Here is a 21,644-nt window from a genome sequence, read left to right as displayed (position 1 = left end):
ACTGGAAAGCACAGGAAATTGAGGGTGTAGCTGTGGCAAACTTGGGCATGTCTGTGCTACTTATAAAGTGCTAAACCCTTTCATCATTACTCAACCATCAACTTGTATTCAAGTTAAGTGCAGGTATCCAGAGCATCACAGGTACCACTGCTGCAAGATGAGCTGTGGCAGGTCTTTACTGCCAGTCCCACAGGCTGGCCACGACACACGCTCACTGCAGCTTCTCACCACAACCGAGCAGCAATCGCTCCTCTCTGGGGCAGGCAGGCAGAGACGTGTTTTTCAGGTGCACTTTTCAAACAGCCTTGTGTTCTTTAAGCACAGACTTACAGACCTATCTCGGCCAGAAAATCCCCGTTCCCCCTGCAGCCCGCAGCTGCTGCTGATCCAGGGGAGGAAGAGAGGGGCAGGTGCCCGCCGAGGTAAGGCTGCCAGGCCGGCCGCCCCGCATCCCCTGCACACCACCTCGGCCTCTCGGAGGGGTGGCTCTCCCCCAGGCTGGCTCCACCTCGGGGAGGAGCAGCAGAGGGAAGGGCTGTGCCGCAGCCAGGCCGGCTCCACCTCAGGAAGGAGCAAGACAACGAGGGTCTGTGCCCCAAGCCCCGGGGTGCTCCCCCAGGCCGGCTCCACCTCGGGGAGGAGCAGCAGAACGAGAGGCTGTGCCCCCAGTCCTGGGGCCGCCCCGGGGCTCCGCCGCGCTCCGCCCCGTCCCCCCCGTGCCGCGGAGGGCGGGCTCTGCTCCTGCTTACCCGGCGGAGATGGGGGGCGGTGTGCGGCGGCGCTGCCCGCCGGCCTCGGGGCTCTCGCCTGCCCCGGCCCCCTCCTCCTCCTCCTCCTCCTCGGTGGCCGTGAGCGCCGCCTCTTCCCCGGCCCCCGCCCGCTCCGCGGCCGTGGCTGTCCGCGCCGCTTCCCGCAGGCAGCGGCTCCGCCGCCTTCTCCGCGCCGCCGTGCCGCCGGCGGCCGTGCCGGGCCCCTTCCTTGCGCGGCCGGCTGCCGCCCCGCTCCGGCTGCATGGCCGGGCCGCAGCCTCCCGCGCGCCGGTCTCCGCCTACTGCCGGAAAGGGGACGCCCGCCGGGGCCGCGAGGCGGCGATGGCTGCGCGGGGCCCGCGCCCTCAGCAGCTCCCCCTGGCTGCGCCGCATGGCCCCGGCCGCCAGGCCTGCCCCGCGGCCGGACCGCAGGGTGACAGGGGTTGGAGGGGACCTCCAAAGGTCATGGAGTCCAAGCCCTGCCAGAGCAGGAGCACAGAACCCAGCACAGGGCACACAGAACACATCCAGATGGGGCTGGAAAGGCTCCAGAGAAGGAGACTCCACAACCTCTCTGGGCAGCCTGCTCCAGGGCTCTGGGACCCTCCCAGGGCAGAAGTTCCTCCTCATGCTGAGCTGGAACCTCCTGTGCTGCAGTTTCCATCCATTGCTCCTTGTCCTACCCCAGAGTGCAGCTGAGCAGAGCCTGTCCCTGTCCCCTGCCTCCTGACCCCCAGCCCTCAGCTATTGATAGACATTGATCAGATCCCTCTCAGTCTTCTCTCGACTGCACAGCCCCAGGGCTCTCAGTGCCTCCTCACAGGGCAGTGCTGCAGTCGCTGCAGCATCCTGGCAGCTCCCCTGCCCGCGCGGCTCAGGGGCGCCCCGCGGCCAGCCCCTCCCTGCCCGAGGCGAGCCGCGGGCGGCACCGCGGGCACGCTTGCCCGTGCCACGAATGGGCAGCAAATAGCTTTGCACCTGCGTTTCAAACGTAACTATGCATTTAATGCTTCGGAAACGGCGCTTCTGTCTCACCAACCACACGCGAATCAGAATCGTGTGGCTTGGAAAAGACCTTCAGGATGGTTTGAGTTCAACGGCTAACACTGCCAGGTCCCCACTGAACCATGTCCTGAAGCACCACAACCCGGCTGCTACATTGCAACTTAGCAGACTGCACACAGAGAAGAAAAAGGATCTTTATCGAATCCATATGAGGTCTAGCAAGGGCAAAGTCATGGTAATGTAACCTTAGCAGCCTGGGTAATGATGCCAGGAAGTGACAGTAAATATCACATCAGAGAATCCATCGGGCTAGAAAAGCCCTTTAAGATCTTTGAGTCCAGCTGTAAACCTACCGCTGCCAAATCCGCCACCCAGCCATGTCACTATGCACTGCATCTCTGTGTCCAGCGCTGGTGATTCCACCACCTCCCCTTCAGTGAAGAAGTTTTTCCTAATATCCAACCTAAACCTCCCCTGCTGAGGCCATTTCCTCTTGTTCTGTTGCTTGTTACTTGGTACTGTTCCAGGAGATGGCTTCCCAGCTACCCTTCCCCAAGCCTGTAGCATTGCATGGGGATAGTGTGCCCCAAGTTCAGGATCCAAAGTTAACTTTCTGTAGCAAATGAGGGGGGAAAGCAACTGAGCTTCATCTGTCACTGTTGCACACAAGCCTGCACTGTGCATGTGAGCAGCCTCTGGAGGAGCAGCTCTGAGAACACAGAGCATGGGCACAGGAACAGCTCCGTGCCACAGGGCTAGGCCGGTTGTCCTGTTCTGTGTGAACCAGGTGGGCACCCAGGCTGCCTTCAGAGAAGTGCCCCAAACGCCTAGTTGCAGGAATGCCTGATGGCTCTCAGCCATACCAGCTGTCACTTGACAGCACACATGGAAAGAGTCACATGTGGCCAAAACTCACGGACCGTTGTGTCTCTGTAGCTGTGCCAAGGGCTGCTTGGTTCCGGGGCACAGAGTGCAGCACATCAGTAATTAGCTTAGCGTGACTCCGGTGCCACACCAGCACATGAATCGAGCAAGAGGGAACAGCACTGGCAAGCAGGTTGCAAAAGGCATCTGAATGATTCCTCGTGCAGCCAGCCACGGGCCTGGCAGCCCCAGTGCCGAACCAGAGTTAATAAACGCTGGCAAACCCAAGCTGTGCCTGCATCTGCGGTGCAATTAATCTCTGACAAGAACAATCTGCCTGCAGATAACTGCGAGCTGAGATGTACAAGTTTGAACAGCTCCCATTAATTCATACTTACAGCTAGATTGGGGGGAAAAAATCACTAATCTTTGGCAACAAATAGCAAAGATCATTGTAGCTCCCACGCCTGCAGCTCCTGCATCAACAGTAATGAGACAGACAGCAAAGTCATGATAGTGTACACGAGCATCTTCATCTGGGAACTCATTCCTGATCTCCCTATTATTACCATCTCTGATGAGAGACAATTAACATAAATGATGTTACCATAGCACACAGCAGTCCCATCCACAGGCAAAACTGCCTGGAGCGATGCACAAAGAGAGGGCAAAAAGGTAACACTGCAAATGGTTAGCACAGAGCTGTTAGACAAAAGCTGATGGAGTATGAGGAGATGACTGGAGCGGTCAGCATGCCAAGAGGAGCTCTTTGCACATGAGCAGCTCAGCTTCTGCCAGCACCACAGCAAAACAGCTCACTAGGGAGGGAAGGCTTTGCCTGATGATAGCAAGAGCTGCTTTTATTTAGGAATTGGTTCTAGTTTCTATACCATCTTGCCACTGACCTCCCTACCCAGGGCAGTTCAAGAGCAGTTGTGTCAGGAGAGCAGCTCCTGCTGGCTCTGAAGGCTGCAGAGGGACAAGCGTACTGGTGGTCAGTGTGTGTGCATTATCATAGAATCAGAATCCTTTCAGCCCTCAGCCCTACCACTCGGTCACCCAAACTACCCAGACTGCTCTCCCACACCTCACCCAGCCAGGCTCCTCTCTCCCAGGATCTCCCAGGAAAGGCTTTCCTGCTTGTTTTTTCAGAAGCCTTTTCTTTGCCTTGCCTGCTTCCTCAACTCAAAATTCCCTCTCAGCTGCCCCAATGCTAACACCTGTTTCCAGCTGCCACCCTGCCAGGGTAACTCCCATCTCCCCATGCCACCTTCCTCTTCTCAGTTGTTGTTGGCTTTGTATTTTCCAGAGCAATTGCTGAAACCTTGCTATGTCTTCTGCATAGTCGTGTAGGACAAACCACAGTGACTCACTGCCTTCACTGCACTGCAAAGCTTTAGCTGTCTGTCCTTAGGAATATGTAGAGTGACTGCTAATGTATTCAAAAGACAGGAGCTGGTGTGATTGATTGTCTCAAGCAGCCATGGTTGTTTTGATTACATTTAGGAGTGCCTTAAGCTGCCAGCATACGCTGCTGTAGAGGGCACAGCTGTGGGCTTGAGTTCTGTGCACCATGGCAGGGGCAGCAATCAAAGTGCAAAAAGGGAGCAACAGATACTCTGACAGATTGTTTTCCAAGTGGGTTGTGGTAACTCTAATGGAGGTTTGTGCTATTTAATGAGCTGCTTTCTTTTCCTGATTTTCCTTTATCTTTACAGCTGTCTCCAGGAGAATGTTTTTCGGTGCAAACAGCAGCACGGCCCAGTGCTAAGATCCCGATGACAGCACACCCAGAACGAGAATGGAAGTAAACTTATTCAGCAATTCTACTGTTGTAAACAGTTCATCCATCAACCACAAGCAGTTGGAAGGGCACAGCCTCTGGGAGGTCATTACTATTGCCACCGTGACTGCAATCGTCAGCTTGATAACCATAGTGGGGAACATTCTTGTAATGATCTCCTTCAAGGTCAACAGTCAGCTCAAAACCGTCAACAATTACTACTTGCTCAGCCTTGCCTGTGCAGATCTCATCATTGGGACCTTCTCCATGAACCTTTACACCTCCTACATCCTCATAGGCCACTGGTCCCTCGGGAGCCTGGCCTGCGACCTGTGGCTAGCGCTGGACTACGTAGCCAGCAACGCCTCGGTGATGAACCTGCTGGTGATCAGCTTCGACAGGTACTTCTCCATCACCAGGCCTTTAACCTACCGGGCCAAGCGCACGCCCCGGCGCGCCGGCATCATGATCGGGCTGGCTTGGCTGATCTCCTTCGTGCTGTGGGCGCCGGTCATCCTCTGCTGGCAGTACTTCGTGGGCGAGCGAACGGTGCCCCCCGAGGAGTGCCAGATCCAGTTTCTGTACGAGCCCATCATCACCTTCGGCACCGCGATCGCCGCCTTCTACATCCCCGTGTCCGTGATGACCATCCTCTACTGCCGCATCTACAAGGAGACAGAGAAACGCACCAAGGACCTGGCTGAGCTGCAGGGCTCCGAGTCTGTGGCGGAGTTTGAGATGATAAAGCCTCAGAAAACTTTCCTGAAGTCTTGTTTCAGCTGCAAGCAGCAAAACTTAGCCAAAAGAGAGCGGTGTCAGGCTTCCTGGTCTTCGTCCAGTCGAAGCACGTCAGCCACGGTGAAGGTGTCTCAGGCAGTGAGCACCTGCAACGAGTGGGCCAAGGCTGAGCAGCTAACCACCTGCAGCAGCTACGCCTCTGAGGAGGAGGAGGAGGAGGAAGAGGAGGAGGAGGAGGAGAAACTGGCTTCTGACGCAGTTTTCCAAGTGACTTACGCCAGCCCGTCGAAGGGCGAGGCGGAGGAGTTTAAGGAGAGCGCAGCTGGGGCCGGCAAAGGCCAGCCCGAAGAAGATGCTTTCGAGAGCCAGAAATACTTCCTGTCACCTGCCAAGGGCCAGGCACAGAGAGGTAAGAAGTGTGTGGCCTACAAGTTCCGGCTGGTGGTGAAGGCCGACGGCAGCCGGGAAGGCAACAACGGCTGCCGCAAGGTGAAAATCACTCCGTGCGCTGCTGCCCTGTCCAAGGAGCCCTCCATCAAAAGCATGGACCCCAACATCACCAACCAGCTCACCAAGAGGAAGAGGATGGTCCTGGTGAAGGAGCGCAAAGCGGCGCAGACTCTGAGCGCCATCCTCCTGGCCTTCATCCTCACCTGGACTCCCTACAACATCATGGTGTTGATCTCCACCTTCTGCTCTGACTGCATCCCCCCCACGCTCTGGCACCTCGGGTACTGGCTCTGCTACGTGAACAGCACTGTTAACCCCATGTGCTATGCCCTCTGTAACAAAAACTTCAGGAAGACTTTTAAGATGCTGCTTTTCTGCCAGTGGAAGAAGAAGAAGGTGGAGGAGAAGCTCTACTGGCAGGGCAATAGCAGACTGCCATGACTGCTGTGACAACAGGGGATCAGGGGCAAAAGAGGTCTTGGCATGACCTAGTAAAGTGACTGCAATTCTGTCCTTTCAAAGCTCTGTTTGTCTGGGGGTTAAAAGAATACCTCCAGAGAAGGAAAAACTTTGCATGGAAGTGGTGGAGTGCTTGGGATAAAAAGGTCAGCAGCTGCTGCCAGCAACGCGGGCTGGCTTGGATTGCGCAGCAGATCTGCACTCAAATTACTGTGCATGGGCTCTCCTTTCTTTCAGCCTGAGAATCTGTAGAGTCCATCTTAAACCAGTACAAATTAGAGTGGGATGCTCTGGCATCAGGCCAGGCCATGCAGGCCAGCTCCCTGTAGTGCAGAACTAGTTCTTCCTAGGGTTCCTTGCTGCTGTGTTGTCTGCTTAGTTTTCAGTGTACCAAGCAATGGAACTCCTGCCACTGTTGTGAGACTTTCCCTCCTGCAGCACAGGCCGAGCGAGTGCACAAGCAAGGAGCTGCCTCAGAGGACCACGGGAGCAAAGCTGGCTCCTGTGGTAGGAACAAAGAGGAAAGCTCCGAGAAGGCCATGAGAAAACAAAGTCAGTGGTGGCAGGAGTCACGAGGAACAAAATCCTGAAGTAAAGAAATGTTGATGAATAAATGGAAGAGATCTCCACCTGCAGAGTGCAGATTCAGTTCCAGCCTTTCTCCCTGGGCTCAGCCTGGGCCAAGCTTTATGTGCTGTGTGCTCCACGCTCGAGAGCTCCCTTGCAGGGCGACACTGCCCAGCTGCACATTTCAGGGAGTGCATCAGTCATGGCTCTCAGTGAACCTGCTAATGTCATTTACTGAATTAGCAGCCCATCAAAACGTTTCCCCACAGCCAGCTAATCCCTCCGTGTCAAGACCCACAGGACAAGTCATTAACATGTTTTATCCCCGGTCTCCAGAGGGGAGAGTTGTGTCAGTGACAGATCAGCAGTGCAGTGATGTACAAACTTGTTCTCTGCACCCTCATGATGGATTTGGTACCACACCACACTGTGCCTGTGGGGGTTTTGTGCGTAAGATGATTGCTTATCAAAGGAAAGGCTGGGTCCTGGGGAAGGCCCTGCCAGCAGCCTTCCCCTGGCTACCCTGAGCTGCCCCTCTGTACAGGACCTGTGACTGTCGTGGGGTTAGCTGATCTTTAGCACAGGAATGTGGGCCCCTGGGGCACAGAAATCTCTGAGGAAGTGACACTTCCAGGTCGCTGCTGTGTTGTTGCTAAAGTAGCACATTGGCTTCTCCTGAAATGAAATAGGATCTTCTCTGTCTGTTTGTTTTTTGCTGGTCTTGGCTCCTGTTGAACAAGAGTGCTGTGTAACTGTTCATGGACACTGTGCTCGTGCAATGTGTAGGAACACACAGTGGTGGTTCAATGTGATTGTGAAACCTGTGCTTGAACTGTGCTGCTGGCACTTCAGCATGTCAGACACGGCCAGGCATGGGACACTGTAAATAGCTGGAGCTGTATAAAGAGCTGTGTGTTGCTGGATTGTTCTGGATGCTGCCTGTTCTTTACAACAACAGTCACAACCACAAGAGGGAAACGGTGAAGCTTGGCACAGGATCAGTTAAGAACTTCAGTCTGCTTTGTTTACAAACCATACCTTCTACCTTTAAGAAGTGTTGGAGGACTTCTGCAGTGTAGAATGATCTGGTTATCTGTATTTCATACAACCCCAGCATGGCTCAGGCTGGGAGGGAGCTCAGAGCTCAGCTGCCCCAACCTCCCCTCCATGCCCAGGGACACCTCTCAGCTACACTCAGCTGCTCAAGGCCTCATCCAGCCTGGCCTGAAACACCCCCAGGCAGGAGGCAGCCACAGCCTCCCTGGGCAGCCTGGGCCAGAGTCTCAGCAGCCTCCTGCTGAAGAACTTCTTCCTCAGCTCCAGTCTGACCCTGCTCTGCCTCAGCTTCAAACCTTTCATCCCTGTCCCATCTCTAGACCCCCTGATAGGAAGTCCCTCTGCAGCCTTCCTGGAGGATCCCTTCAGGTCCTGGCAGGCTGCTGTTAGGTGTCCCTGGAGCCTTCTCCAGCTGAACACCACCAGCTCCCTCGGCCAGTGCCCATAGCAGAGGTGTTCTAGTTACCCTGATCATTTTGTGGCCCTCCTCTGGAGCTGCTCCATCAGGTCCAGGTCCTTCCTGTGCTGAGGGCTCCAGAGCTGGATGCAGTGCTCCAGGTGAGGTCTCACAGAGCAGAGCAGAGGGGCAGGATCCCCTCTCTCCATCTCTGGCCACACTGCTTTGGATGCAGCCAGGCTGCCCTTGGTCTCCTGGGCTGCCAGTGCCCATTGCTGGCTCCTTCTCATCCACCAGCACCTCCAACTCCTCTTCTGCAGAGCTGCTTTCTGTCACTTCATCCCCCAGCTTGGACTGCCTCTTTACCAAGGCCTGTAGTGACAGGACAAGGGGCAATGGTTTGAAATTAGAACTTGCAATGAGATTTACAATGATACAGACAAAGAGGAGTTTAATTTCATTGGAAAAAAAAAGAGAGAGAGAGAGAAAATACCAACAATTACTTAACCAGCTCCAGCAGACCTAGCAGCAGCCTGCCAGCACCTGAAGGGATCCTGCAGGAAGGCTGCAGAGGGACTGCTCCCAAAGGCCTGCAGGGACAATGGTTTGACATGAGAGCAGAGCAGATTGAGATTGGATGTGAGGAACAAGTTCTGCAGCAGGAGGCTGCTGGAACACTGCAGCAGGTTGCCCAGGGAGGGAGTTAAGGCTCCATCCCTGGAGCTATTCAAGGTGAGGCTGGACAGGGCTCTGAGCAACCTGACCCAGTGGGGGATGTCCCTGCTGAGTGCAGGGGGCTGGGTTGGATGAGCTGTGGAGGTCCCTTCCCACCCAACCCATGCTATGATTCCATGTGCTATTATTACATTTTCCTCCAATTCCCATCCTGGAATTCAGTGTCAGCAAGGCTTTGTAGGGCTCCAGGGAGCACCCCCAAACCAGGAAGATGAATTTCAGCTGCCCAAGACATTCCACAGTTTATTTCCACAGTTCTTTCACCTCAAACCCTCCAAAACAGGCCAAGGTTGGGCTGCAGATGAGGTTACTTATCTGAGGATCAGGTGCAGCCTGCTGGCTTGGAGCTGTGCACTTCCATCTCAAGATATTCTAAACACCCTTTGGAAGGTGAGTGAGAGTCCAGCTGGGTTGCCAGGAGTTGGAATAAAAGCTGTGGGAGGCTGGCAGCTCTGGGGTGATTCTGTTGTATCCTCATTGAAGCTTTGGAGGCATCCTGAGAGTCACAGCAGAAACCACACCAAACTGACTGACACAAACTCAGTTCAGCTGCCCTCCATTTCTGTCCCTATCACACTGCTGTCTTTGAGCACAGTTTGGGGGGGGGAACCCATCAGCTGCAGGAAAATAGATGAGCACTGGCCTCACCCACTGCCCAGGATCTCCTGACAGTGCTGCAGCCCATTGTGAGCATTCCTGGCCTTCCCACCTCCCAGTCAATCTCTCTTCTCCAGCCATCCTGGCACTTTTGAGCTTCTCAAGCACAGAAACCAGCCCACCCAAACCCAGCAGAATTTACTTCCCCAGCAGCCCTCATGGGAATGATGAGATTCCCTTTGTAAATTAGGAAAGCAGGGGGTTGCCAGTACCTGCTGGGTGACTCTCTGGAATGGAGAGAGCTAAGAGCACAGACCAAGGTGTTCTAATTATTATCCTGAGCACTTGGGGTCATGCAGCAACCACAACTCCTCAGTGGTCTTTTGGCTACCCCAGTTCTGTGGAAGTGTGTGAAGCAACCCAAGTGGCTGGAAAAGAAAAGAAGATCTTCAAGGTTATAAACCCTGCAGCTCTTTTGTTTGTTTATTTCCTAGCCAGATGAATCTCTCTGGAAGTTTAAAGGTTCTGCCTCCATTTTATCCTCAGACAAAAGGCACTGTTTAAATAATGTCAAGGCTGGGTGCCAGGAGAACTGAGGCTAGCAGCTGAGACAGAAAGCCAACACTGCCTTCTTTTCTTACAGGGGTACTGCAAAGGGAGAGAGATGAAGGGCATCACAAAAGAGGGAGAAGCAACAGTTCAAAAGCTGGTAAACAAAGTGGAGTCATAGTGAGGAAAGCCCAGAGCAGGCAGGAACAGCTGTGAAAGCAGTCTGATCTCCTCAGGCTTGTGTTCACACAGCCGCCTGGGGAGAGACTTGGGGAGCTGTAAGCTTTGAGTCACTAACTTCAGATGGGAAAGCTGACATCCCATTGGCTCTGGACACCCTCAGAAGAAGAGTATGGGATCACTGACAAGGAGGGAAGAAGAGGGAAGTCACTGAAGGGGGAAGGCAACCATGGACGATGAGGCCAATTCCAGTTCTCTCTACTAAATACCTTTCAGCCCAGGTGAAGAGGCCTGGTGCTGCCTTAGGGTACCCACCCCCCTCCAGTGTGTATGTCCCAAGTGCAGAGATGCTTGGCTGGGAATGTCCTGCCTGCATGGGGGGTGAAGGTGTGCAGCCACAGGAGGCCAACAGTGCCTGGAGCAGAACCTTCTGCGGTGTGCTCCTGTAGATGCCATAAAGCCATCGCAGCCTGGATTTCAGACCTGGCTCTTTGGATGGCAAAAGTCCTGTACAAGTCATCATAAAATCTGCTGCTAGAGGCCTCAGTTTCTGCCAGTGACTTCTCTCTTGCATGGCTGCTAGCTATCTGTGTCCTGGCCCAGCCCTGGGTGCCTTTCTGTCGGCAAGCCTGGCAGAGGCCCCCACTCAGTTCTCGATCAGGATTAATTAGTGTGGTTACTCCCACAGGGTGAGCTCACTGCAGGCACTGGAGAGAGAGTCCTTGTGCCTCTCAACGCGCAGGTGGCTCACCTACAGCTCAAGCTTGGGACAGACGCAGGGCTTGGCTGGCTGCGCCCGGCTGCGGTGACTGGGTCTGACCATCATCCAGGCGAACTTGCAGCGGCGCTGCCTGCCGCAGTCCTGCTGCCAGTAGATGGCGCTCCTGCGGTTGAGGTTGGCTCCGGCGCAGGCGTTGTACCACCAGCCGCCCCCGGCCACGCCGTCCAGCTCCAGCTCGGCGCAGTTCTGGAAGTAGTTGTCGTTGTCCCTGTCCTTGGTGGTGAACTTCTGGTTGTCGTGGACATAAGCTACGGTGTCCTGGGTCAGGGCGTCTGTGGCGTTGCCGCTGTAGAGCCCGACCCTGAGGCGATACTGGGACTCCTCGGCCTCGACGAGGAAGGGCTCGTACTGGCCCCAGAGGATTTCGGCCCCGAGGGTCACAAGCTTCACTGCCAGGACGTAGTGCCCGGGGCTGCTGGTCAGCTGGTGCATGTACTCGGTTCCCAGCCAGTGGTTCTGGTGGGCAGAGCCGAAGCCGTGCTTGTAGTCCTGCCAGCTCCTGTCGAAGTCCAGCGTGCTGTTGGCTGTGATGTGCTGGATGACTGTCCAGCCACCGTCCTGCATGTTACAGCAGACCACAATTGGCTCCTCCCTGGGCTGGATGATGTAAAGGCCATCGCTGGCACTGCCTCTGGAGCGCTGAAAGATCTCAAAACAATCCCTTGGGTACTCTGAGCAGGAGAGAAAAGCCAGAAAAAGCAGAGAGTTTTCAAGGCAGCTCCTGGTGCAGGAGGAAGTGTTAGATGTTTGGCTCTGGCCTTCACAGCTCTCTGACTGGAGCTGACTCTGAGGGCTCAGCTAAAGGGGGAATGTTGCAGGGCAGACACACTCAGAATTCCCCAAAGCACCCCAGAAGTGTGGTGCTGCAGTTTGGACAGGAATGTGCTTGGGAAGCCACAAGCCAGGAGCAGACCACTGCTGCTGCTCCTGCACTCTTCCAGGCTGAGCAGGCAGCTCCCTGTGCCCTGCCCTGTGTGGGGGCACTCTGATTCCTAGAGCTAGCCTTCTCCTCTGCAAACCAATCCAATTCCTCTTGAACCACTTTGCACTTCAGGCTTCCCAAACCCCCTTGCATTAAGGTCCTGTGTGTGCCACCTGTTCATGGAGAACAGGGAGAGACCCTGAGCACTCCTCCTGCTGATACAAAACTTACAGGCGTGGGAGAATTGTCTTAGGAGCACTTCCTGTCACTCCAACTCCAGGCTAAGGCTTAGCCCTGGTTTGCAGGCAGAACTACAGTGCTGTGCAGAGCTAGGGCGGGAAATGCCTCTCCCCTTTGTTGCTTCTCTGGTAGAGGCAGGGCGAGAAGCTTGGCAGAGAGGGCTTGGGATCACCCTCTGTGGTAGGCTGAAATACTTATACTGCAGGGGTTTGTGACTTGCCCACAAAGTAATTTCTTGTTCCAGTCTGATCAAGCACCTCTGAGACTAAGGCACTGTGCTCTGCTGCTTACAGCTGACTGTGAGGCTTCTAGAAGCCAGAAGAGCGTTGACTGAAGTACACATTGCTGTATGCAGGCAGTTCCTTGTGCAGAGAAGCATGCCAGCCAGTGTCCTGCCCAGGACCCAGAAGCTTGTTTAGGAACTCTCTTCTCCACAGAGCTGACCAGGATGTGGTGATGGCCTTCAGGCTGCCTGTCACAGCAGTTTGTAAACTCTGAAGTGCCCTCAGTCAGAAGAGGAAAAGGAATCAATCCACTCCTCCTTGTGTGGGGTCTGCTCTGGACAGTGTGCTGGAAACCCTACCCAGCTGGGCTTCAGAAGCTGTGCAGGCAGAGGGATGGCTCAGTTAGGGGTCCCAATGGGATTTAGGTGCTGAGGTCTCAGGTGTGATCTAGACATGATGATTCTACTAAGAATCTTCACCTGCCACAACTATCTCTTCCCCAGCCTGTGCACTGCCCCCGAATGAGAGTGCAGCCGAGCGAAGGCTCTGCAGGCTCTGGGCTCACCGTGGCCACCCTGCCAAGTCTTCCTGCAGGGCTCACTTTCAAATGAGCTGGATGAAAATGCCAGAGCAAAGCACTGAAGCAAGCCCCAGCATGAAGCCAAGCCCCTCTCTCTGCATGAGTACCTTGCTGCTTGCTGTTGCTCAGCCTCAGGTTGGCTCCTCGGGGCAGGAGGTGGCCATTGGCCAAAGCCACTTCCTCCGCGGCGCTCCCTGGCACAGTGCAGCGAGAGAGCAAGAGCAGGACAAATCCTGCCGAGCTTCTCAGCAGCATCTTCCTTTTGACTCAGTCCTCCTGCAGTAGCAGAGCTGCAACACAGACTGGGGTTGAAGAGGCAAAGATGTATGACTTAGGAAAGTCCTGAAGAAGAAAGGTGCTGGAATACTCAGCCTGAACAGAGTGAGGCTCTGACAGAAGTGGCTTCCCCCATCTCCCCTGGCACCCCACCCCCTGTTTCTGACTGGCTATTCCTCTGACCCTTAGAGCATCTCTCACCTGCCACCCTGTGCCATGCTGGCCAATGAAACAATGCACTTTTGTGGGGGATGAAAGGCTCTAGAAAGTAATCATAGGATCCTAGAACAGCTCAGGCTGGAAGGGAGCTCAGAGCTCAGCTCCAACCTCCCCTCCATGCCCAGGGACACCTCTCAGCTAGACTCAGCTGCTCAAGGCCTCATCCAGCCTGGCCTGCAGCACCCCCAGGCAGGAGGCAGCCACAGCCTCCCTGGGCAGCCTGGGCCAGAGTCTCAGCAGCCTCCTGCTGAAGAACTTCTTCCTCAGCTCCAGTCTGACCCTGCTCTGCCTCAGCTTCAAACCATTCCCCCTTGGCCTGTCTCTAGGCACCCTGATGAAAGCCTTCCTGCAGGATCCCTTCAGCTCTTGGAAGGCAGCTCCAAGGTGCCCCCAGAGTCTTCCCCAGGCTGCACAGCCCCAGCTCCCTCAGCCTAGCCCCACAGCATGTGATGTAATGACAAAGCAAAAGCAGATCTTGCACTCACCAAAGCTGAGTTTTGCTTATTCCCTGAGTCCAAAGTGTTAGTGAGGTGGAAGCTCTCCTGGCTGAGCTGGCAGAAGCAGTGAGTGGCTCTGCTGGCTGCCTGGAGTGCAGGCAGTGCTGGAGGGCAGGGCCTTGTCTGTGCTGGGAGCACTTCCATGCACTGCAGGTCTCACTTCAGCACATCTAGAGTATCTTTGGTGAATTCCCACCTCCAGCTTTCAATAGTAGGGCACAGGTTTCAGTGAGGTTAGGGAAGGAAAGACCAATGCCCATTATCAAACAAGCAGAAGTTCTCCCCAGCCTCTCCCAAGCCCAGAAGGGTTCAGTACACTGAATCAAAGCCCTCCTTTGGGGGCTGCATGTCTGGTAACCCCCCAGCCACTGCAGCAAGAAGGCTTAGGCTGTGGCTGGACTAAATCCTGGGCTCCTCCAATCCCAGCCTGAGGGAAGAGGAGTTTCTGTGGCCAGCCCAGAGTGGAGGGAGGGTAGGAAACGTTGCCCACAGTCCCCAGGGACTCACTTGCTTGGGCTTCAGACAAACCCTTGGCAAATTCATGTTGTCTTTTAGGACTGAGCTCCCCACAGTGGCTCTGACAAAGGCAGAAACAGAGCCAGCAGGCAGCTCTCTGCTCTCAGCTTAGTTCCTGCCAGCAGCAGCAGAGAGCCCTCAGAGGCCAGCACCCTTCTGCAGAGGGGTTTCTGCTGCACCCCTGCACAGCTAATGACTTAGCAGCAGGCCCAGGGTGAGAATACTCAACACATGTTTTGTAAGTGTCCAAGACAAATCACTGTCATCCAGTTGAGCTTTGAGAGCTAATTCCCATCCCTGGCACACAGAAAAGCAGCAAACCAGAATGTTCTGCTCTACCTAAAGGCATCCAGTAATGATCCTGACACCATGTGCTGGCTTAGGCAGAGCTGGGCACTTGACATGGGGATTGGAGCAAACTGGAAAGCTTCCAGGAAGCTTGGCACAGAGCTTGCCCTGAAGCACTGCAATCCCACTGGCACTGCACTTCCCACTGTCCTGGGCCCTTTCACCTGCAAGCTTCTGGTGAGATTCCATTACCAGAGACCTAAAGGCAAAACCTACCCCCCAAGCACCACCCCACTTAGAGCTGAAGTTACTGCTCTTCACCTCTGTGGTTCTCTTTCAGCATTTCTCTTTCTCTGTTTTCCTCCCCTCACCTTCACACAAGGAACTGATCCACAGGTCCAGTTCATTCCAGGCCAGAGCCTGGTATTGGGAAGAAAGCAGTAGAGGGAAACAGCACGGGGCAGGCAGCTTACCTCTTCCAGAAGCCTGGCAAAGCAGAGTGAGTGAGCTCACTCCACAGCTGTACTTTGCCTGCTGCTTAAGTCCAGGTGAGATCAGCCCCAAGAAGCTATCTCCAGCACAGCAAACCTGCATCCTCATTGTTTCACTGTGCTGCCTCAGCTGGACTTCGCCCTGCCATCCTACACTCCAGTTACAAAGTTCATCCCTAAGGATTAAAACAGCTTAGTCACTACATTGAGCCTCCTTGATCAATCAGGAGGCAGAGTGATGGAGAGGCAGAAAGGGCTCTGAGTTCAGTGACTTACCAGCCATGGACCTGCCTGGTGCTCCATGTCTGTGTGAGTGAGTCAGGAGCAACCTCAGAGCTGCAAAGTGGGAAAGCCAAAAGCACCACAGGATGGTCAGCAGGTCCCTGGTTTGGATCAACAGTGGTGCCAGGGAGGGGCTGGGCTTGGCAGCCCTGGGGGGCACTGGAGGAGGCACTCAGTGCCAGGGGCTGGTTGATTAGATGGGGTTGGGTGATTGGTTGGACTTGCTGATCCTGCAGCTCTCTTCCAAGCTGGCTGATCCACTGAGCTATTAATTCAGCTCAAAGCTGTGGGGAGTTAGGGAGTTAATGGTTGCTGCCTATCTATTTGTTACTTTCTTGCTCTTTGGCTCTCGGTGCATTTCCAAACCTTCAGCTGAGCTGGCAGAGCAGAAGTGAAGTGGGAAGCACTTAATGAGAAGGGGGAAGAGAGGGCAGCAGCATTTGCTCACTCATGCTCAGAAAGGCCTCTGTCTGGGATGAGAACTCTGGAGAGCACCACCAGTCCTGACTTAGCTCTGCTCCTCAGCAGCTGCTTGAAGAACAGCTCTTCAGCACTAAAAATCACAGAACCCTTGATTGGAGCAGGCTGGAAGGGAGCTCAGGGCTCAGCTCCAAGCTCCCCACCATGCCCAGGGACACCTCTCAGCTACACTCAGCTGCTCAAGGCCTCATCCAGCCTGGCCTGCAGCACCCCCAGGCAGGAGGCAGCCACAGCCTCCCTGGGCAGCCTGGGCCAGAGTCTCAGCAGCCTCCTGCTGAAGAGCTGCTTCCTCAGCTCTAGAGCAGGTTTAAGGTAGGACTGCCTGACTGGGGTATGGTTGGGTCTTACACAGCTCTCAGCACATCTCAAGCACCACTTCTACCTCCAGAATCAGAGCAAAACCAAGTAACAAAATGTATGTGCTAGGTACCTGCATCAAGACTGGATTCACTCAGCCAGCAGCTGGTGGTCTTTGACTGGCATCAGTGAGCTACACTCTGCAGTGTGAAACACTGGGGCCCAGCCTTGTAATACAGAGCCTAGAGATGACTCTGTGCTGGGGGCCAAGCAGCTGGCAGCATTGTCATGGCAACCAGCTCATTTCCAAAGAGAGTCAGTGACATCTCTTGCTCTCCAGCAGCCTCACAGCTGAAGCAGCACTGCTGAAGGAGGAAACAAGAGAAAAAAGGGGAGCTTGGTGTCTAGGGCAACCTAGCAGCACGAGAAATGCTTGGCAGGGTCATGAGAACCAAGCTCCAGAGCATAAGGGAGGCTCTAAATAAATTCAATTATCATTTGATGATGAGACCAAGGGGAAAGAAAAGCCTAGCCCCCCAGAAGCCAAGAGCCCAGGGCAGCCATCTCCTGCCACCCTGGGGGCAAGCAGCCTCTCCTGCCAGGGCTGGCTCTCCCAGCTCCCACTGCCCCACACCAGCTGCAGCACTGAGTTTCCTGAGCCTGCTGTTAAGAAAATGGGGAGCAAGGTCAATAATCCACAGGGGGTGGATGAGGTGGGGTCAGAACTGCTACCGAAGCAAGGCACTGCCTTGCCCACAGCTGGCCCAGGAGGGAGGCTGAGATCACATCTGAACTGCTCAGACTGCTCAGTGCCTGCTGACAGGCCTGGCCCGAGGCTGCACAGGGCAGGAGGAGCACAGGGCAGGAGGCAGCACAGGGCAGGAGGAGCACAGGGCAGGAGGCAGCACAGGGCAGGAGGCAGCACAGGGCAGGAGGCAGCACAGGGCAGGAGGCAGCACAGGGCAGGAGGCAGCACAGGGCAGGAGGCAGCACAGGGCAGGAGGCAGCACAGGGCAGGAGGAGCACAGGGCAGGAGGAGCACAGGGCAGGAGGCTGCACAGGGCAGGAGGAGCACAGGGCAGGAGGCTGCACAGGGCAGGAAGCTGCACAGGGCAGGAGGCTGCACAGGGCAGGAGGCTGCACAGGGCAGGAAGCAGCACAGGGCAGGAGGCAGCACAGGGCAGGAGGCAGCACAGGGCAGGAGGCAGCACAGGGCAGGAGGCTGCACAGGGCAGGAGGCTGCACAGGGCAGGAGGCTGCACAGGGCAGGAGGCTGCACAGGGCAGGAGGAGCACAGGGCAGGAGGCAGCACAGGGCAGGAGGCAGCACAGGGCAGGAGGCTGCACAGGGCAGGAAGCTGCACAGGGCAGGAGGCTGCACAGGGCAGGAGGAGCACAGGGCAGGAAGCAGCACAGGGCAGGAGGCTGCACAGGGCAGGGGGCTGCACAGGGCAGGAGGCTGCACAGGGCAGGAGGCTGCACAGGGCAGGGGGCTGCACAGGGCAGGGGGCTGCACAGGGCAGGGGGCTGCACAGGGCAGGAGGCTGCACAGGGCAGGGGGCTGCACAGGGCAGGAGGCAGCACAGGGCAGGAGGCAGCACAGGGCAGGAGGAGCACAGGGCAGGGGGCTGCACAGGGCAGGAGGCTGCACAGGGCAGGAAGCAGCACAGGGCAGGGGGCTGCACAGGGCAGGAGGCTGCACAGGACAGGAGGCTGCACAGGGCAGGGGGCTGCACAGGGCAGGAGGCAGCACAGGGCAGGAGGCAGCACAGGGCAGGAGGAGCACAGGGCAGGAGGAGCACAGGGCAGGGGGCTGCACAGGGCAGGAGGCTGCACAGGGCAGGAAGCAGCACAGGGCAGGGGGCTGCACAGGGCAGGAGGCAGCACAGGGCAGGAGGCAGCACAGGGCAGGAGGCTGCACAGGGCAGGAGGCTGCACAGGGCAGGAGGCTGCACAGGGCAGGAGGCTGCACAGGGCAGGGAGCAGCAGTGCCTTCCACTCACTCACTCTGAAGCCACCTGGAGAACTCAGCAATCTTTTAGTACCTCAGGAGCCTGCTGCCAGCTGCAGCCTGCACAGCCAGGGGGACAGAAGCACACAGGGCTCCCCAGGACAGGCAGCTGTGGAGCTTGGTTAATGGTTTGGTGGGGACTGGACAGTGCTGGGGCAATGGTTGGACTTGATGATCTTAAAGGGCTTCTCCAACCTCCAGGGCTCTGTGGTCCACTTGAGAATGTCAAAGCCTTGAAGAATGGGCTGGGCTGGAAGGGACCTCCAAAGGTCACCTTGTCCAGGGCCCCTGCAGTGAGCAGGGACATCCCTCCATGAAGCTGCAGAGCAGGCTGTCCTCTCTGAGCTACTGAGCACACCCAGGCCTCCTGCAGGGACAGGGCCACGTGGAGGAGCTTAAATGCAGTCAGTGAGTGAGTAGAGCCTCACTGAGCTGGCAAGGGAGAGGGGCTTCCAGTGCCTGCATTGCTTTGGAGCTCCTGGCCTGTGGGGGCTCACAAGCCATGTACACAGAGCCAGATCTCCTGCTTCCTGAAGGTGCTCTTTGGGAGGATGACTCACTGGGTCCCAGCCACACTGCTGGAGAGCTTGCTGCCTGTTACTGCATTCATCCTGCCACTAGCCAGGAGAAGCTTCTCCTCCTTCCCCCACTGACTGGAGCAGGAATTGTGATTTGTACAAGGCCCAGCAGTGGCAGCAGGCTCCAGCAGGAGCTCAAGTGCCCTTCTCAAGTACAGATCTTCCCCCCAGGCCAACCTTCCCTGCTGAAGCAGCACCCCCCCTTTACAGAGCCACCAGCACCCCCACTTCATCCAGGAGCACCACAGGGCTTCTGCTGCAGCAGGGAGGGGAGACACCTACACACTCAGTGCTTCCTTACAGGGGAGGGGAGGCAGCTGTGATGAAGGAACTGCTACACCTCAACCCATTCTCTCAGCAAGCTTCACCTCCTCTGCCCTGCACACAGCCTGCCCCAGGCCCACCTGCCCCCTCCCTCAGAAATGGCCACCTGAGCCCTGCAGACCCTTCAGCTGCACTCCCTGCCCCTGACTGCATGCCTCTGCTGGCTCTCTGATCCCTCTGTGAGCTGGTGTAGCCCTCTGAAACCCAACAGGAAGCCAGCAGAGCTATGGACAAACTGCTCTTAGGCCACTGAATGACAGAGCCTACAAGGAACCAACAGCTGTGGGAGGAAGGCAGCAGGGTGAGCCAGCCCGAGCTGAGGGAGGAAGTCTTCCTCCTCCTGGCCATGAGGAAATCAACTCCTCAGCAGCCCAGGCAGGTTCTGCACTCCTTCAGTGGCTGTTAGGAGGCATCAGCCTCTCCAGCTGCCTCATGCTGCCTCAAGCAGCCTCACTAGAAGGAAGCTAATCCTTGTTGGGAACATGGAGAGCTCAGACCTAACATGGAAGAAAGGCAACTGAAAAGCTAAGAGATTCAGAGTGAAGTGCAGCAAACAGAACTCCTGCAGGAAGGCAGCCTGGCCTCACACCACCAACTGCAGCAGCCAAGCTGGGGCTGCCTCCTGCCTGGGGGTGCTGCAGGCCAGGCTGGATGAGGCCTTGAGCAGCTGAGTGTAGCTGAGAGGTGTCCCTGGGCAGGGAGGGGAGCTTGGGGCAGCTGAGCTCTGAGCTCCCTTCAGCCTGAGCCCTGCTGGGGTTCTGTGGAAGCTATCAAATAAGCTTTGCCAAGTGGCACTGGGGACAGCTCAAGATCACATCAGAAGTGACCAAGGCACTCTGGCCAGAGCCTCTTCTCTCACTTCACACACACAGACTCCAGCCCTAAGTGAACAGCACAAAGCAGGTCCCCTTGTAACTGGCATCAGCTCAGTGCAGACCAAGCCACCCTGCAGATCACACAGCAGAGAGGTGTCAGACAAGGAGAGGAAGGGTGCACAGCACTGGGAGGGTAACACTGGGCACCAAGATGCTTGCTCCTGGGAGAGCTCAGGTAACAGTTTCTGGGGTGGGGAGAGAGCCTCCTGTGGAGTAAGGCAAGGCAGTGGCACTCTTCCTCTGGTCCTGATGCACAGCAATTACCTGGACCTTGCTCTCTCAGTCCTGAGGAAAAGGAAGTGCTGAGTGTTCCATATGCTCCTTCCAGCCTTGGAGGGGTCCTTGCAGTTCCTGGAAGCTGTCTCACTCTGAGCTCTCTCACCAACTCTTTCATGGCCTGTGGTCTCCATCAGAGAGATTAAAACTGTGAGCAGAGAGGGCAAGGTGGCAGCAATCCTTCTGCTCTTACCCTGGGGACAAGGAGAGGTGCAGCAGCATGACTACTTACCAGTGGGTGAAAAGGCTCCATGCAGTGGAACTGTGATTCCAGCTGGACAAAAGGAACTCATGGCTTGTACCTTGCAGGGCAGCAGAGAAGCAAAGCTTCCCAGCACTGCTCCCTGGCTTTCCCTATGGATTTCTCTGAGATGCTGCTGAAGGAGAGGGCTGGGTGGTGGTGCTGGGTGGTGGTGCTGCTGGGTGGTGGTGCTGCTGGGTTGCTTTCTTTACAGGGCAACATGGCACTGAGTAAATCCTCCCAGCAAGAGTACCCAAACATGCTCTTGTCTCTACTGGATGGATTTGACTTAGTATCTACAGTTAAGACCAAATAAACCCAGACCAAAACTGGGCAGCTTGCTTTGCAAATAGCTGTGGAGAGCAGTGAGGTCTCCCTCAGCCTCCTCTTCTCCACACTAACCATCCCCAGCTCCTTCAGTTGCTCTCCAGCAGATTTCTTCCCCAGGCCCTTCCCAGCTTCCTTGCCCTGCTCTGCCCTGGCTCCAGCACCTCCACATCTCTCTTGCACTGAGCTGCCCCAAACTGGACACAACACTCCAGGTGTGGCCTCCCCAGAGCTGAGTCCCAGGGGACAATCCCCTCCCTGCTCCTCTGGACTCAGCATTGCTGATCCCAGCCAGGAGGCCTTTGGCTCTCTTGGCCCCCTGGGCACACTGCTGGCTCCTGTTCAGCTGCTTGTCCCTCAGCACCCCCAGGTCCCTTTGTGCCAGCAGCTTTCCAGCCACACTGCCCCCAGGCTGGAGCCTTGCTTGTGCAGGAGCTGGCACTGGGCCTTGTTTGCATTGGCAGGAGCAATAAATGCATCAGAATTTGTTGTTTCAGGAGTGCCTCAGTGCCTGCTCAGCACCACCCTGGGATCAGACACACATCCTGCTGCATGGATACTGTGAGCCAAGAATTACAGCTGTCAAAACAGCACATCATTTATGCTGAGGAGGAGAAGTTCCAGGCAGCTGCTCAGGGGGCTGGGAGCATTACAAATGTGCATCCACTGCAGAGCTGCTTTGTGTTGCTACCCTTTGCCTGCAGTCCCTGGGTAGCTTGAAAAGGTCCTGCAGTAGAGACAGAGGTGTGCTGCCAGAGCAAAGCTTGGACACCATCCTTGGAACACAGGTT

At 56.0% G+C, this 21,644-nt stretch overlaps 3 protein-coding genes across 6 annotated transcripts in view; 1 reads left to right on the top strand and 2 right to left on the bottom strand.

The window, feature by feature from the left end:
• Window positions 1-1,037, bottom strand: part of AVEN (apoptosis and caspase activation inhibitor) — a 93,843-nt gene extending 92,806 nt beyond the window's left edge. The window contains exon 1 of the mRNA XM_068162900.1: window positions 750-1,037. Coding sequence (XP_068019001.1) covers window positions 750-1,013 — 264 coding nt within the window. The 5' untranslated portion in view covers window positions 1,014-1,037. The remainder of the gene's footprint in view (window positions 1-749) is intronic.
• Window positions 1-7,517, top strand: part of CHRM5 (cholinergic receptor muscarinic 5) — a 51,888-nt gene extending 44,371 nt beyond the window's left edge. For both annotated transcript variants that reach the window (XM_068162898.1, XM_068162899.1), the window contains exon 2: window positions 4,337-7,517. In XM_068162898.1, coding sequence (XP_068018999.1) covers window positions 4,420-6,030 — 1,611 coding nt within the window. In that variant the 5' untranslated portion in view covers window positions 4,337-4,419 and the 3' untranslated portion in view covers window positions 6,031-7,517. The remainder of the gene's footprint in view (window positions 1-4,336) is intronic.
• Window positions 7,518-8,361: 844 nt separating this feature from the next.
• Window positions 8,362-21,635, bottom strand: LOC137453554 (fibrinogen-like protein 1-like protein). 3 transcript variants are annotated; one of them, XM_068162887.1, is made up of 4 exons: window positions 20,518-21,635; window positions 20,274-20,413; window positions 12,984-13,178; window positions 8,362-11,581 (listed from the first exon to the last, which is right to left on the bottom strand). In XM_068162887.1, the coding sequence occupies exons 3-4, from the start codon at window positions 13,129-13,131 to the stop codon at window positions 10,881-10,883; spliced, it is 849 nt and encodes a 282-aa protein (XP_068018988.1). In that variant the 5' UTR covers window positions 13,132-13,178; window positions 20,274-20,413; window positions 20,518-21,635; the 3' UTR covers window positions 8,362-10,880. The 3 variants fall into 3 exon arrangements, with proteins under 3 accessions (XP_068018988.1, XP_068018989.1, XP_068018990.1); XM_068162888.1 differs by lacking the exons at window positions 20,274-20,413; window positions 20,518-21,635 and adding an exon at window positions 13,857-13,890; XM_068162889.1 differs by lacking the exons at window positions 20,274-20,413; window positions 20,518-21,635 and adding an exon at window positions 13,857-13,872 and having other exon boundaries at window positions 12,984-13,166.
• Window positions 21,636-21,644: the final 9 nt, after the last annotated feature.

Source organism: Melanerpes formicivorus, unplaced genomic scaffold, assembly GCF_026170545.1.
Source record: "Melanerpes formicivorus ecotype bairdi unplaced genomic scaffold, bMelFor1.0.p_v2 SCAF_68, whole genome shotgun sequence".
Taxonomy (NCBI): Eukaryota; Metazoa; Chordata; class Aves; order Piciformes; family Picidae; genus Melanerpes; species Melanerpes formicivorus.
The sequence above is the reverse complement of the archived record's forward strand: the minus strand, read 5'-3'. Positions and strand labels throughout refer to the sequence as shown.

Coding starts and splice junctions, on each gene's coding strand:
- LOC137453554 (XM_068162887.1), bottom strand. CDS start 13,131: ATGCTGCTGAGAAGCTCGGCAGGATTTGTCCTGCTCTTGCTCTCTCGC. Junction 11,582..12,983: donor GAGCAACAGCAAGCAGCAAG/GTACTCATGCAG, acceptor TCTCCTGCTCAG/AGTACCCAAGGGATTGTTTT.